Genomic DNA, 15,814 nt, shown 5'->3' on the forward strand with positions numbered 1-15,814 from the left:
GAAGTTTGTCAAAACCAGTGGCAGAGGCCTTTTGTAAATAGGCGTGAAAAATACTCCATTGTTTTCTTACTCCTGACTTTAATGTATCAGCACAGCATTTAAATGTCTGAAATGAGGTTAAATCTGGAAATGCAAAGTATTTGTCAACAAAGTGGGTCGTAATTTAAAATGTAGCTTCCTGAGGTTCCACATCAGCAAGGCTCAGTTCTCTGGGTACAAGTTGGTTCTTTGTTGTGTAGTAAGTGATGAGTGTATGTTGTAAGTGGAGGCTGAACTGGGTGGGGAAGTAGTAGGAGACTGACAAGTACTGCACAAAGTTTGTGTTGATGTGCTGAACCAGTTGGGAAGGAGTGGGAGACATGCTGCCAGTGCAGAGAGCAAAAGGGTGACTGAAGCCCTGCCCTCTGCCAGAAGCTGGAGCAGCAGGGGCCATGGAAGGTTGCAACTTACACCTGTTCACATTTCATATAGGCAGAAAATGAGGATCAGACTGAAATGTCCCGAACTGATGTATGTAATGTTACTCATCCTCTACTTAGGAAGACACATTCTCTTCAGCTGCCAATAGGCAAAAATTCAGATCTATTCAAGGCAAAATAGACTGTCACATGGGAAATGCTCCCTTTTTGTCCCTAGTTGGTCAGGAACAAGGTAGGGATGATTAGAGGTTAGTAAAATGTATGCATTATAAAGGTGTTGCTTGAACAATACAGGGAAAACGCATAGTTTTCATCATCAATCTGGAATCCAATGAAATAAATATATGTGCTAAAAACAGACAAGAAGCCAGAAAGGGTGAGGAATCCTTACATGATTAAAAATAGTTCTAAAAAACAAACAGCAGGGTAAGAAGAGTGTTCAGATGTCAACTTTAGCATATTGGAGCATCATGTGTAAATCCACATTGTTTCCTGCACCTACTTTGTGTAGCAAATTCACTACTAAAAAGCGGAACTAATCCTGCAAAGAAATTCAATGTCAAGAAAAACTTTAACGGCAAAACTTGTAAGGGTTTTTATGTGGCAAAGTTTTGTTTTCTGTTTCCTTAAACACATTATTTCCACTTCACGATGTGTTTTGTCAACTTTTGCTCCAAGCTGGCCCTTGGAACGGGAAAAGTAGAGCTTTGGTAAAACAAATTTTTGCCCTGCTACTCCCATGACACTGTATCAGTGACGTTCCCTGGGCATGTTGCTGTTTGTTTATAGTGTAGCAATGGCAGATATTCCTCTCTGTGGCTCAAAGTCTGGAAAGAAAGCAACAGTCCAAGGTTTTAGGTTGGGTATTTTAATCATGATCTTTTATTTAAGAAGTATTTTAAGTATTTGAAAAGTTCTCCAATACATTACTTAGATCACATGGCCAATTGCACTGAATTCCAGAGAGTTGTTACAGTTAAGTTGAATCACTATTCCCTCACCCACAGTCATTTGCTTCACAATAACACACCTCAGTTCAGGTCAGCACACATCTAACCTGTCTCTAAAGCCTGCAGAAGTTAGCGTTGAACCCCCAGAGATGTCGGTGCAGGGAAGTATCAGTGCTGTAGTCACCGCTGCCATGAGGAAGAGAAATGTGTTCACCACTGGGAAAGATTTGTTTCTCCTTGAAAGCAGACACGGACTAATTACAACCATGTTTTACAAGCAAGAAGTGCTATTAGAAACATCCTGTTTCTTCAAGATACCTCTGGGAGAAGTTAAGAACTAAGTGAGGTGCTCTGCTAACAAACCACATTAAGCCATTTTTGGGGAAAAAAAACACAACTCCAAAAACATTTAATTCAAATGGAGATACCCTTGGATTACTTCTTATGAAAAGCCCCTTCCATTTCACTCTTATCACTAGCAACTGACTGCAAGATCAGAAAGGATTTGCTCCTGCCTTCTGTTGTGATTGATTGAAATTAAGACCTGGTGTAAGCCCATAAATCTTGAATTCTGGACTTCAAGGGGTTTCAGTTGTGTGGGAATGACTGTTAAGAAGATATACTGCAGGGAAAAACAGTTGTCTGGAGATTCCTTTGTTTTCTGGAAGATTGAGAAGAGCCACTGAATACATTCCCCTTCTCCAACGATGGGCTGCTTCCTATATTCAACAGGTGCCACTGCCATCTGGTAGAATTAACCTCTTTTTTCTTTTAATAAGCCACCCTCCCAAAGTTCATTATCTACAGCTGTAATGCATACTGCAGCACTTCAAAGTGAAACTCAGTCCATGCAGCCAATCCCATTACTTAAGCTTGTATGGGTTTGGTTAATTAGAGAGTACAGTGGCTGAAGAGGTTTGCTTTCTGCAATGCAAATCATCCCCATTGCATGGAAGTAATGATGTTTTCCTTTGGGTAACTAGTCTTTTCAACATCAACAGAGAACTCAAATTCTTTTGTGCTCCCTCTTTTAGAAGGTGTCATGGTGTATGGTTGGGGGGGCTGGGCAAGAGGCACCAGCTCCCCTGTGCCCATGGAGCTATGTCAGGATGTACCTACCCCCTGGGCAAGCCAGGCTGAGCCATCCCCCTGTCACACCATGTAACACAGAAGGGTGAACCCAGGCAGGTACTTAATGTTAGTTGTCTGTTCTACATAAAGCCTAACTTGCCCAAGAGGAAGAAGCTGGAGGGAAGAGGAGGTGAAGAAAGAAGAAAAAACATCAGCTATATGCATCTCTGTATGCAGTTTTTTGTTAGATCTGCTCCAGGTGAATCAATTTTCTGCTTCTACTCAAGAGGCAGGAGTTACCACAGCATGGATGAGCCAGCACGTGGTTGCCAGCCTTCAGCATCGTTTTACCTCAGCTATTTACATTCGGTGTATTTTTTCATGATCAACAAATTTGTTTAAGTTGGATAAGTTATCCCACCACTTAAAAAGAAAGGTCTCTGCAATTAGTTTAAACCAGGGAGTAATCTTAACTTCCTTCTTGGAGGCTTTGTCCAAGAGCTGTTTGAGTTCTTTCTGTGTGACGTAGCAGTAGCTTTGGATCTCATTGGGGTCGGGATTCAGCGTGACATCCTTCTGTACAAATAAGATATAGTCGATCTCATGTTCGCCCCAGATGCCATCCGACTTGGCCTTGTAGTGGATTCGTGTCAGGTAGGAGATCTCCTCTGGAGTTACCTACAACCAGAACACCTGTCAGAACCAGTGCCAAACCAGAACAACTGCACTGCTAGGTGTTACAGAGGAATTGCCAGCTACTGCCCTCTTCCTTAAACACTCTTTTCCCCCCTAAATGTACAACTGCAATGCACTACTTCGTAAAGAAGAGCTTCAAGTGGGGAGATGGGCTGCAGGAAGGACGTGTGGTGCCAACCTTGCTTGCCCACCCATGTTTAGGAAACACGCATGCACCCACCCACGCTCACACCTGCAGCAACACAACCCTTCAGGCTTGCTCTTGGACTCAGAGATACTTTGAGGAGTGCAATGTTCTAAAAACAAATTAACAATATCTGCTTTTGCGACTCAAATACAAAGAAGTCTCAAACTTCACCAAGTTCTCCACATCTGCAAAGTTAGACTGCACTTTCAGCTTTCAGGCTGATCCTGCCTGCCACATGCAGTTTGCCTGTAAAGTGGCAAACGCTGGCAAGAATTCCCATTTCTGCTTCCTTCCTTCCTTCCTTTACCTGCTCCATGGGAATTCCCAGCTCTGCCTTCAGCCGTCTCTGTGCAGCTCTCCGAACACCCATAGCGTTGTTTTCTTCCAGTTCTAGTGGATGGCTCAGAGGATGACTGCAACAGGTGTTGGTAAAACAATCTGCAAGAAGTTTGGGTCGGTACATTTTTTATATGTATAAAGCATTGGGGAAAAAAAAACCCCAAAACTCCCACCATCAAGCCCCCACCAGGCATAAGACAGTTATTAACACAACATCCTTTGCAGAGAAGCGTCTCAGAGCAAGGAAGGTCTTTTCACCTCTTTATAATTTCCAGTTGCCTGTACCAAGTACTGCATTGCACATACTATCATACCCAAGATAGCATCTACTTAGCCAGTTCATAAAGACCTTGTTTGTCCTGCAAATGCTAACAAGCATCACTTTTGAGAGTTTATACACCAACAGAACATTGAAAATATTCCCAGTGCTTCAAGACCATCTGACAGTGAGCAGAAGTAAATAAGCAGTTTATGCTTGTGTTTAAAGCACAGATCCTCGATGCTATGTTTCAAGTGTTTTAAAAATGACTTCTCAGGTATGTGAAATAACTGTGATTAGCCAACCTTTTCCCTGTAGAAGTCTACCTCAAAAGCATCTAAAACAGAGTCAGATTTCCTACAAACCACACTCAAGCACTTTGATTAGTTTGCAGTCAAGGAAAAAATAAAAAAGCAACCTCTAAACTAAAGATTCCCTTGGAAGGAACAAAAAGGTCTTTCCTCCTCAAGTTCAAGAGAGTTAGAAACACTAGAATTTGCTTTCCATCCAAAGTTCTGCAACAGACAGATACGTGTTTCCTCCAACACGTCTCATGTAAACTTTTTCTCCTTTCATTCGTTATTTTTATGCCTCTCCATTTACATTTGACAGAGTTTAGGAGCCTCCAAAAATTAGGCACTACATACTTTGGCTACACACTCTCGCTTTTTCTGTATTTAAAAAAGTGTTAAGACACACACAGATCAAGGTCTCCAGATCTCACTGAAACAGTGCAACTGCTTCCAAGCGGCGGGGCTCTGCCATGTAACAGCTACGTGTCTAACAGTGGAATGACAACACTGTCCACACCTCCCAGAGCAACTGCTTCGACCCCAGTGAGTGGCTCTTGCAGTGGAGGAGGTGAACACCACACACTCTTCGCTTGTGCAAACAGGATCACACATATTTTGATGGGCAACACTGCTTGTGTTCCCATTATCTTAATTCACCCACCAGACAAATACACCTCGAACTCTTAAAAGTGTCTCTTCTCCAACGAAGTAAATTGTAAAAGCTCAGAATTAGTTACACTGCAGCATTAAGACTGGCACCTTTTCGAAACATTGATTTCAAGAAAACATTTTGATAAATACAACATATTTCAGTACTCACCTGGAAAGGTAATTTTTGCATTTGATCTCTGCTGAAGCAACAGTTTATTTTCTGTGTTAAATAAGAAAACACTGAAAGCTCGGTGCAGTAAACCTAAAAACAACAAGAAGAAAAAAGCTATTTAAGAGGAGAAAAAAACCCCAGGAAGACACAGTTGAAGAGCTTAGAACACCATCATTTTTGGGTAACAGAAATGATACACATTAGGAAGCAAGGATTCGATAAAAACCTCAAGGGCTATTATTTAGGTTTCTCTGTCAGCTTATGCTGATTCCAAAACTTGGAAAGTGTTTAGAACAACAATTGAATAGAAGCTCGGTTCATTCACCATTCACAAGATGCACATTTGAGCAAACTCCTAAGGAGGACTCAGCATCCACAAACTCACCATCACAAAAAGATGACTCAAAACCCCCATGAAAACTGTCTGGCGTTTCAGGAAGCTTCAGGAATTGCAAAAGTACAAACTTAGTCCAAAACGGTGCAACTGCTGTTTTCTGTAACTCAGTTGTTACTCCTCACTCATCACGAAAACGCTTCCCCTGACTACGCAGGAGGAGGTCACAAAACTACTGAGATTCATCAATCTAACAAACCTCAAATAAAACCCACGAGCCATTACAGTGACAATAATTGTTTAAAAGGCTTTTCCTGTTAGCATTATGTGAAGTAGAACTCAGTGGGAAAAATGTCAAAGTCTTTTCTACTTGAAAAGAACGTGGTAAAGAAACAAGTGTCATTCTTTAGGAAAAGGTACATGAATTCAGGTGTCTTTAATAAGAAAATCATGCTATTCTGTCATAAAAATGTGACTAAAAATTGATTATCAATCACACATTTCTCTCCTTTGCTACTGCCTCCAGCTGTGTGTTCCTCCGAATTGCAATATTATTACAATTAGACATTGTAAGCTGGGGGAGGAGCGGGGTATGGGAAAGTACTTGCTCTGGTTGGATCAACACCCGCTTGACATCAAGGTTTTCATTTCATCACAGAATGGCAGGAGTTAGAAGGGGCTTTAGAGATCAAGTAGTCCAAGCGCCTTGCTAAAACAGGTTCATTGTGATCAAGTCATACAGGAATTCCTGAAAATCATGACTAGATTTCTGAAAATCTTCCATCAACTTAACAGTTCAAACAGAAGGAAAGCAAGCTGTACCTTTATCAATGTTTTCATTCAAGTGACAGTTTTTCTTGGTATCTGCTCCAATCTTATTATCATTTTCATCGATAAGGATGCACATCTCTGCCAAGAGCTGCACCTGCTGCTCATCCAGGTGATCTGTGTTTACCTCAGGCATCGTGATGGTACCAAATGTTCCACTGAAAAAAAACCACAATGAAAAGACATTCAGTAACAATAACATCTATGAGGTTTTGGGCAGAGTGCAAGAAATAATCAAATGGCTAGTCTTCTAACATGGTGTATAATCATAGAATCGTTCTGGTTGGAAAATACCTTTAAGTCCAACTACTAACTTAACACTGTCAAGCCCATCACTAAACCATGTCCCTCAGCACCTCGTCTACACATCCGTTAAATTTCTCCAGTGATGGTGACTCTACCACCTCCCTGGGTAGCCTGTGCCAGTGTCTGATAACACGGTGGGTGGAAAAGCTCTTCCCAATATCCAATCTAAACCTGCCCTGGTGTAACTTGAGCCCGTTCCCTCATGTCCTGTCATTCATTACTGGAGTGAAGAGACTGACCCCTGTGTCACTACAGCCCTCTTTCATGTAGCTGTAGAAAGTGATCACGGCTCCTCTCAGCCTCTTCTTCTCCAGACCAAATATCCCCAGCTCCCTCAGCCACTCCTCATAAGACTGTGCTCCCGGCCCGTCACCTGTTACGACTGTGTGAACTGTGCACCCGTTTATGTGCGTGTGACATGCCTTAGGATTTCTGAAATATCCTGTCCACGACACAAACCATGTAGCAACATTTGGTAGGTGCTTACAAGTTCTGTGTTTCTCCGAAAGCCCACGCAGCGGCTGCCGCAGGACAGCTGCGCCCAACGGCACGTTTCCACAGGCTAGTTAGTGTACAGCAAATGCCATTCCCCGTGTCACCCGGGACACATCTGACCATGCCAGACCCTAACGCGGGGTTACACTGACAACGCCAGTCACCACGTGCACGAGTTTTCGCCCTCCGTCAGCACCGCGGCTTCCCCGGCCAGCGCACGGCACCTCTGCAACAGCACCCGGGCCCAGCGTTCGCGCCGCTGCCTCTGCCCGCCGCCCGAGCCCTCCGCGGCCGCCGAGCCCCGCTCCCCCTCTCCGCAGCCCGGCCCCTCGGCAGCCGTCTCCCCGTCGCGAGGCGGCCGCGGCCCCTCCGTTCGGTCCCGCGCCGCGCCTCACCTGCGGGCCCAGGCGTTGCCGGCGAGCGGCTGGCGGCTGCCCCACGCGCGGCAGAGGCGGCACCGGCGCAGGCCCTGAAGGACGGCAGCTCCGCGGCCGCCCCCCGGCGCGGCCCGCCGCAGCACGCGCCACATCGCCCGTCACGCCGCCGCCGCCAATGGCAGCGCCGCGGGACGCCGACGTCAGAGCATCGCCCGATCGCCCCACCGCCGCGCGGCGGCCGGGGACGGCGGCTGCCGGGGGCGGCACCCACCGCTGGCGGCAGCGCCGGCCAATGCGGAGCGCGAGTGGCGGCGGGACGGCCAACGGGAGCGCGGGACAGGCCGCGGCCCCGCCCCCGGCGCGCCGGCGTTGCGGCAGGGCGCGGTCCGGGCAGCGCTGCGGTGGCCGCCCCGGCAGCGGCCCGCGCTCCGGCTGCGCAGCAGCGGCGAGGCGCTGCCTCACGGCACCGTGGCTGCGGGGATGTGCCGGGGCGCACGGCCGAGCGGCGGCAGCTGGCGCGGCGCGGCGCGGGGCGGGTCGTGGGGTGCGCGGCCGCCAGGCCGTCATCTGCGGAGCGACTGCAGTTGCTGTGACTTGCAACTATGACAGGCGCCTTATACCCGCGCTTGGGAGGGTCGAGTATTGCTAACGTTAAGCCTTGCTTTTTGTCTTTTCGCCCCCGCAGGAAAACTGAAGGATCGCACCAAAGTGGCAGCTCCTGCACTGCCCGTGTCTGGGGCAAACCGTTCCAGGATTGGATTTCTGATCAGGTCTGGGAGCGTTCTCTAAGGTAGATGCTATAACTGAGAAGCTATACAGTTGCAGGCCTTTTTGGCAGCCTAGCACATAAATCTTGAACGTTCTTATTTGCTCTGTATTTGCCCTTGAATTAAAGAGGATCAGTGTGTGCCATACAGATCACAGCCTGTGGCACTCCCAGATGGGGAATACTGGTCGGTTGTCTTCCCTTCTTCACTGACAGCTACAGTTTGTAGAAGACAGTTACAGTCTTAGTTAAGCTCTGACACTGCACAACTCGTTAAGCTCTTTAAAAGTCAGAGAAACACCCAGTTTCTGGATAGGAATCAAGCATAGTCCAGATGTCAAGATGAACTGTTCAGAGTATTTCTAGATGTGCACACACAGTCCAAAGGCAGAGAAACTCCATACCACTATAGCTGAGTATCTTCCAAGCAAGACTTCTTTTGCTGGTGTATCACCTGCCTGTAGTTATGTTATGGTTAAGATCCCATAAAAGCCCTAGAAATGACATTTCACATGTCTTGGAGGCATCACTCTTTCTGATTGCCTCTCAGCTCATGTTCCAGCGTTTGAGTCTGGTTTGATTTTGCTTGTGAAGAGGACAGATGGCCTTTGGAGATATCATTAGCAGAACAAACTGTTCAAACTGATGGTTAATATGTTAGAAGGGGGATATCTTACAGGGGTTCCTCTGTGCAGAGCTGAAGGGAGATAAAGGGTAGGAAGTGGTTTGAGTGCTGGAGAGCATAGAAGTAAAAAAAAAATGTAGATATATTTAAGATTGTGCCAGCTGCTCCGTGTCCCTTCAACTACAGAAAACACAAATTTAATGTTAATACTGTGCTATTCATTAACACATTACAAATGTAATATCTGTTAACACAAGTACAATAATCATTAATATGCACTCTCAGACTGAAACATACAGAGATTATTTTTTGTCCTGAGTCACTCTTCAGGATGAAAATGTAGTAACTGGAGATTGAACTTTGTAGAAATACTGAGAACATCCTTCACCTTATCAATCACTTGGTAATTTTGTTGTTGCAGATGAAAAAAATCTGTCAATTTTTGTTATGCTGTCATTCTCCTCATGTAACCAAATACAGGCTACACAAATCAATCAAAAACAGTCTTTAACTACTGAGATGGCCACACAAACCAGCATCTCGTATGAAGACAAGAGTTAACAACCAGCCCTCCTGAGAGTGGTGTTCTGTTAGAATAGAGGCTTCTATCCTAAAAAACAGAGATGGGCTCTACGTGGGGCACAGCTGATGTATGACATATCCCAGGGAGCAAATGTACACCGTGACGTTCAGGCTACACAGGGGAGGGATACCAGAAAAATGTCCCTGTGGACAATGGGGAAAGAAATCAGATTTTTTTTCTCTAATAATAACTGAGAACTATTGCACAGGCATTTCAGAACCTAACTGTAAGAAACAACTACAGTTCCTGTCTTATGCAGACAAACAAAGCCCTTCACCTGGAGCAATGTTGCTGTGCACCGTCCTGACAAGTCCTGGTGGACAATGGTAAAAAAGCAGCCAAAAAAGATGAGAGCACCAAAATGAACCCTTTCCATAGAACAGACAAGAGAGAGACCTGCCAAGCCTTTTAACTGAAGACACTTTCAGGATCAGGTGTTTTGTGTCACCTGTATCCTCTTTCTCTCCCCTCTAGGCTTGCCCTGTACATTCAAACAAGCCATTTGTGTTGAAAACAAAACACCCTCATTTTTGTACTGGTATATATTTCACTGAAACCTCAGAACTTTGACTCCCATCTCATATAAACAGAAGCATGCCTGAAGTGACATACACATTCCTTTGAGAATTGATTTCATTTGTGCATCTCTTGAAGTCTGCTGACAGTTTCCAGACGCTCTACCAAATGAGGGAAAAGCAGTTTCTTGTCATCATTGGAAAGTCTCTCACTTCACCTGAAAACAGCTGCAAATCACTGACACAATTTTGCTGTCTACTAAGATAAAGGGAAATGCAACCATCACCTAATTGGAGGAGAAGATCTTAGTTCTCCAGTAAGTTAAGTGAGAATGAAGTAAGTGCTGACCAAAGATGGGACCTGATCCCAGCCTAGAATGCATAGGCTCTTGAGACATGCCTCTACGCAGTTTTCAGCTTTGCCAAGGAAAAATAAGGGTTTTTCCCACCCTTTACATCTAACCTGCCTCTTTTTAAGCTTCCTGTTCACTTCTAATGTTTAAGACTTCCAGTTCACTTTCCTGAGCCATACAGCTATCGTCATTCCTGGTCTCCCTGGAGGATCCTTCTTGAAGGTCTGCTCTGAGTCAGAGCTCTTCAGGAAACATTTGTCTAAGTGATAACGCTTATGTGCAGAAGAAATAACAGCCAGGGCTTTATCCGAATTGGAAGATAAATACCTCCCAGTCCTAACTAATCTGCTGTTGTTTGCTTGATTCTTCTTTCTTAAAAGGCCTGTTTCAGGAGAGTGGGTTGGGTCCAGCTCACTTCAGAGAAGACTTTTTGTAGTAAAAATGTAATACATGTATGCTATAGAAGGAGGATGCTGTATTTGCATTTACATTTGCTGTCTCAATTATGATGGAAAAAGTGCTGTGATGGATGACTTCCAAATGTTTTTGTACAGCACAATGTGATTACTAATGATGTAGGAAACTGCTCTTTTGGGAAGGAGTTATTAGCAGGTTTCCTATATGAAGGAAGAAATAACGCTGGAGTGCTTTTCTCCTCTAGAACTGCTTTTCTGTTTCCTTTATTTTTGTTCGAGCTCTGGACAGGAAGCACTGGCTCTTCCTGCTACTTTTACAGGTCTGGAAAATCTTGATTGAGAGTTTCAGCTATTATTCTATTCTGTTACTGGTTTCCTAAGCCCTGTATCTTGTTTTCTCAAGTCTAGCCATGGCCACAGAAGTAGATCTGGAAAGTGATGTCCAGGACAATCAAGCATTGGCCACTCTGTTTACTGTAATGCCCATTAAAAAAAGCTTCTTAGCTGTTGATGGTAACTAGTACTGCCCCTGTTGCTCTAGGCTCCTGTATAGCTATCTATACTACTTTGTGAAAAGCAGGAACAGATTTTTGTTCTGTACTCATTCCTTTACATTACACAGTGCCTGCAACTCCATGACAAAACCAAACCAGTAACAGGGCTAGAGTGCAACAGGCCACTTTCTTTGCTCATGAAAAAGCAACTGCACCCATTAACTTTCAGGTCAGAGTCACCCTGTATCAAATACAGAGCTCTTCAAGCCTCTGTCTTTTCATATTGCAGTATTTTACATTTCTTCAGGACAAAGAAAAAAGGCCAGACAGTGAGCTGCTCCAGAGGCTGAGTTACCTGGGACATCTCAAACTGGATCCTTGTGCTCTAACTGGACATTTTTTATTTCATACTTGTAGCTAAAATTGTTATGGTACAGTACAATTATATTAGGGTGAAGCAATTTTGGTAGGAATAGAAGCTGAAAAAAACTGTTTAGTTAGGAACTGAATAGCTGAGGACTCGAGTTTGGACTTGACTGAGAGGGCTGAGAGAACTCCAGCTATAAAGAGAATTCAAAGCATCAAGCAGTGGCATTTGGTGAGGTTGTGTTCAGGCTTCCTCTCAGGCAACTCTGTTCTACTTCTTGTCCATCTTCTTTTGCCTGTTAAGTCTCCGTCCTTTTCCTCTTCTTAAAACTCTTTAGCTCCCTTCCTCTTGGTGGCTTTGAAGAAGGAAATAGACTAAAATTAGAGGAACTTCTCAACCAGGTAGGCTGGTTACTTTGTGGAATGACCTCCAGTGATGAAAAAGATGGTAGTGATTAAGTATAAAACACTACTTTTGTCAATGTTAACAGAGCTGCAATTAAGACATGACTACACAGAAGGAGGTAGAAAGGAAAGTGAAGACAAAAGAGAACAGCAGGCATACTTGTAGCTGGGAAGCACATGAAAAGAAAAAAAGCCCTTACTCTGAGGCACATGTTCATCTGGCCTTCTCACAGACCTCTTCTGAGGCAGCCAGATAATCTGCCGGAAGAGAGAAAATAATTAGGCAACGACCTCTTTTGACTTTCACAATCTCTTACAATGAATTTTAGGTGAAGGTTTCTTCTAAGTGTTAATCAGCAAAGGGATTAATCACATTTCAATTATGTCTTGTAAACTTCAAAGCGAACAGCCTACTTGCAGAATGTAGTGGTTAGCTTTGATCCACTGTTTCTGTCACATCGCCTGCGGATGCAGTAGAAGTCCAGATTCGGTGTTTTCCAGCCATTCCGTATTCCGAATTTCAGTGGTGTTTCTGGAAAGGTTAATCCTCCCTTCTGAGTCCCCAGGGGTTCACTCGGGCCGCTTTCTAAAGATGAGCACTACACTAACAGCGCGGAGGAGCGTGGCGGGGTTGTGCAGCCGTTCGCCCCCGTCGCGGCCGCCTGATACGCTCTATGCTCCTTGCCACTGCTCAGGTGAAAGGCGGCACACGCGAGATGTGGGCTCAGGTGCTCATCTTCCAGGGTTTGCGGCATCCGCCCCCAGCGAGCCCGTCTCTGGTGGCCTCCCTGCGCCCGCGGGCACAGGCCGCGCGAGGCTGGGGCCAGCGGGCTGGCGGCCCGTGCCTGGCGGCCCGTGCCTGGCGGCGGCGCGCGGCTCTGCTGGGCCCGGGCCGTCGCCATAGCGGCCAGCGGGGGCCGCGCGGTGCTTCCGCCCGCCGCCGGATGTGGCAGTGAGGGCTCCTCAGCAGGGAGGCGCGCGCGGCCGAAGCGCAGCGCGGGGCTCGTCGCTGCCGTCGTTGCCCCTCCCGCCCTTCTCCTCCTCCTTCTTCCCCTCCTTCTCCCTCCCCTCCTTCTCCCCGGCGCCCGCGGCCCTGCCCCTTCCCGCCCGCCGCCCCGGCTGTGGCTGACAGGTGAGTGCGGGGGGCCGTGGCGCCCCCCCATCCCCGCTCTCTTCAGCGGAGACCCTCCGCCATCTTTCTGCCCGGCGACCCTCCCGCCCCTGGCCCGCCGGCGGCGGCAGCGGCTCCCCCGAGGGGCTGCGGGGGCGGCAGAGGCGGGGGGAGCGAGGGCGGCGCGGGCAGCGGGCGCTCCCGACACCGCTCCGCCGCAACCTCACGGCCCTGGCGAGAAGCGGGGCTCCTGCCTCCGCACCCTTCCCAGACCCATTCCGCTGTGTTTCCGCGGGAAATGACTTGCACGTTCTGTCTTTAAAAACGTAATAACCCAAAATAAGCCCTTTTCCCTCTCCTATCTCTTGAGATTTTTTTTTTTTAAAGTGATATTTTATTTTTCTTTTACCACTTCCAGCCCGAGGCTGTAGGGATGGCTCCGGTCTGCAGACTGAATCCAAGGGTGGCTGCGGAGGAGCCTGCTCCCTAACTTTGTGTGCTACTGCATATCCTAACGACAAGCGAAGTGCAGTACCTCTTTAGCTCACAGATTGAGTTCAGATCCTCTGATACGTGTTGAAATGGAGTAAAAATGAAACACGTAGGTTCCCTGAAGTGGTTCACAATTGCATGAGGAAAGGAAGTGCTTGAGATGGGATGGGGTAGATCTGGCCTTTGGCAGTGGGAGGATGACTTGGTGCCATCTGAGATTGGTAAGAGTTATGTCTGTAAAGAGCCATTTGTAGTGTGTCTCTCTTTCCTGACCTACAAACGGTGAAAACAAATTTGAGGGAAGAACTAATGAGCTTAATATATTCAGAGGTTGCATTGATGTTGGATTCCAGTTGTAGAAGGAAATTAAAAGATTGTGTTTATGCAGAGACAAGGAAAACTTTTTAAGCCTTGAACCCTTATTCAAGGACATCTTGGTGTTTGTGAGAAAAGAGACATCTATATATGCCTTAATCCCTCTTGCTACATCTTCCTGCCTGTCAAAGTTTGTTTCGTTATAGCATGTTAAAGTATGTGTTCTGTAACAGTAATCCATGGAAGACTTACATAAAGAACTGGTGGAGCAGCTCTTTGAAGTGATTCAGTGTCATTGAGTACACCTTGAAATTATACAAACACTTATTGTTCAGGCACCAATTTTGCAACTTCACAGTATTATTCTTCTGTTTTCCAAGCAAACTTGCTTGCTTGTGTTTTTGAAAGTGAGTTGGTAACCTCTAGGATCCTCAAATGTATTTTCTAATAAGTAGTTTACATTAGATAAGATCTTGTATTCCTATGTGTCAACCCTAATGTGTCTCTTTGCACCAAACGTTAGAATTTAAGGCAGAGGCCACTGTGATGTTGTTTTTGTTTGTTGTTGTGTTTTTTGTTTTAAATGCCAGTTGTTTTTTTTAGCCTTTGTCTCTAAACTACATTTATTGCATGAAATCTAAAGGTAACTCTTAAGATGAGGCTGTCTCATCTTAGACGTGCCCTTCCACCACCTTTCTCTTAAATTTAGCACTTGTTTAAAGGATGCATTTTCTTGTGTGAACTGAAATGCTTGAGAGTGTTAGTACAGTCATGGGAGAAATATTCTAAGTGCTGATAGTGGCACTTTTACAAAAGCCAGAAATTGCAAGCCAGAACTAGTATGTGACAAGTAAGGAGAAATGAAGTGGTATTGCATTTTATGTGTTTGAGAGGAGATAGAGATCATTTAAAATCATGGAATTTTTAAATTTTGTAGCTAAGACTAGTAGCTTGTCTTGCAAGGTGAAGGCAGGGGTAAAGGGCTTGTTCTGGAGGCCACAGCTTCAGACTTCTGCGGGGAATGTTTGTTAGTACTCTCTACATGACCACTGAGGAAAGGACAGGAATTGTGATGGTTTCCTTAGAAGCCAGAATGATTTGTTATTTTCTCAGCCTTGAGTGATACTGATCATTTTGAGACTGTTGGTGTTTCAAGATGGAAGGACTGGGTACTTGTGTTGCTGTTACACGTCATATTGAAAGATTTGGTCATTCTCTGTGGTAGGCCGTATGAGGAAATGTTTCAGTAATGTGCTGTGCAAAGGTTTATTGCTTCAAAAAAGCTTGCTGAATGTATTACAGCATCAAAGTTACTTGCTTTTGTTGAAGCCTTAAGCAGTGAAAGCTTCTAATTTATTAGCAAGTTGTATATTCGCAAATGAAAAGCAATGGTATTAGAGGGCACTCCACTTGCATGAAAGCATAATAGCAATTTATCTAGTACATTGGTAATAAGTACCTAAGTTTGCTTAGAGACTAGCACAATAACGGTCTGTCCTCTGAATGCGATTCAGTGCTTCCTTAAATACCTGGTTAAACCACCTTTGCTTTTGAACTTCCTTAGGATTCCTTGCCCTCAGGTCTTGGATTTGCATACCTGAGCATGCATGCAGACTAATTCTAGGCTATTAGGGATTTGCTAATACAGGAATGGAAGCTACCATGTCTGTGAAACAGCTAAAGAAGTAGAGTAGCTTTCAAACATACTTTAGGATTTAACTAGCAGTAAGAAATTCAACAGGACCTGATGCTGTCTGTTGAACTCTTCAATAAAGTCAGCTAACCCATACCTATTAATAAACCAAGCTGCAGTATCTGCTTATAGGTAACTAACGTGTTAAATGTAAGACTATATTGTACCCTGTGCATTTAAACTAGTTGAAATAGTGAGCACACTTGTTGAGCTTAGGTGGCACAGATCTCAAAGGAAAGTAGTATGCTTTCAAGATATCAGCAATTTCACTTAACAGGTTTTGGTCTGATGATTATTAGTGGA

General features: G+C 45.3%; 2 protein-coding genes and 1 long non-coding RNA gene across 11 annotated transcripts in view; 1 reads left to right on the top strand and 2 right to left on the bottom strand.

Annotated features, from left to right (window-relative positions):
- Window positions 1-1,271: 1,271 nt before the first annotated feature.
- On the bottom strand, window positions 1,272-7,493 carry LOC104551450 (isopentenyl-diphosphate Delta-isomerase 1). Of its 2 annotated transcripts, none has more exons than XM_061996470.1 (5): window positions 7,396-7,493; window positions 6,194-6,357; window positions 5,035-5,127; window positions 3,631-3,761; window positions 1,272-3,118 (listed from the first exon to the last, which is right to left on the bottom strand). In XM_061996470.1, the coding sequence occupies exons 2-5, from the start codon at window positions 6,333-6,335 to the stop codon at window positions 2,801-2,803; spliced, it is 684 nt and encodes a 227-aa protein (XP_061852454.1). In that variant the 5' UTR covers window positions 6,336-6,357; window positions 7,396-7,493; the 3' UTR covers window positions 1,272-2,800. The 2 variants fall into 2 exon arrangements, with proteins under 2 accessions (XP_061852454.1, XP_061852453.1); XM_061996469.1 differs by lacking the exon at window positions 7,396-7,493 and adding an exon at window positions 6,993-7,277.
- Window positions 7,494-7,767: 274 nt separating this feature from the next.
- The window catches only part of WDR37 (WD repeat domain 37), a 59,813-nt gene continuing 51,766 nt past the window's right edge, over window positions 7,768-15,814 (top strand). For 3 of the 8 annotated variants that reach the window (XR_009818740.1, XR_009818739.1, XM_061996354.1), the window contains exon 1: window positions 7,768-8,167. The gene's annotated coding sequence lies outside the window, so the exon portion shown is untranslated. Of the gene's footprint in view, window positions 8,168-12,860; window positions 13,033-13,429; window positions 13,613-13,632; window positions 13,725-15,814 lie in introns of those variants that run through there. The other 5 variants (XM_061996356.1, XM_061996355.1, XM_061996357.1 and 2 more) reach the window with 4 other exon arrangements.
- On the bottom strand, window positions 8,902-12,754 carry LOC133625468 (uncharacterized). Its single transcript, XR_009818741.1, has 3 exons — window positions 12,315-12,754; window positions 12,101-12,158; window positions 8,902-11,851 (listed from the first exon to the last, which is right to left on the bottom strand). It is a non-coding gene; the product is annotated as an uncharacterized LOC133625468 (long non-coding RNA).

Source organism: Colius striatus, chromosome 5, assembly GCF_028858725.1.
Source record: "Colius striatus isolate bColStr4 chromosome 5, bColStr4.1.hap1, whole genome shotgun sequence".
NCBI classification, from domain to species: domain Eukaryota; kingdom Metazoa; phylum Chordata; class Aves; order Coliiformes; family Coliidae; genus Colius; species Colius striatus.

Excerpts from the sequence above, each read along its gene's own strand:
- LOC104551450 (XM_061996469.1), bottom strand. The coding sequence starts at position 7,123 with ATGGTCAGATGTGTCCCGGGTGACACGGGGAATGGCATTTGCTGTACA. Across the intron at positions 6,358-6,992 it reads TTCGGAGAAACACAGAACTT|TGGAACATTTGGTACCATCA; the intron begins GTAAGCACCTAC and ends GTTTTTTTTCAG. Across the intron at positions 3,119-3,630 it reads TGGGAATTCCCATGGAGCAG|GTAACTCCAGAGGAGATCTC; the intron begins GTAAAGGAAGGA and ends TTCTGGTTGTAG.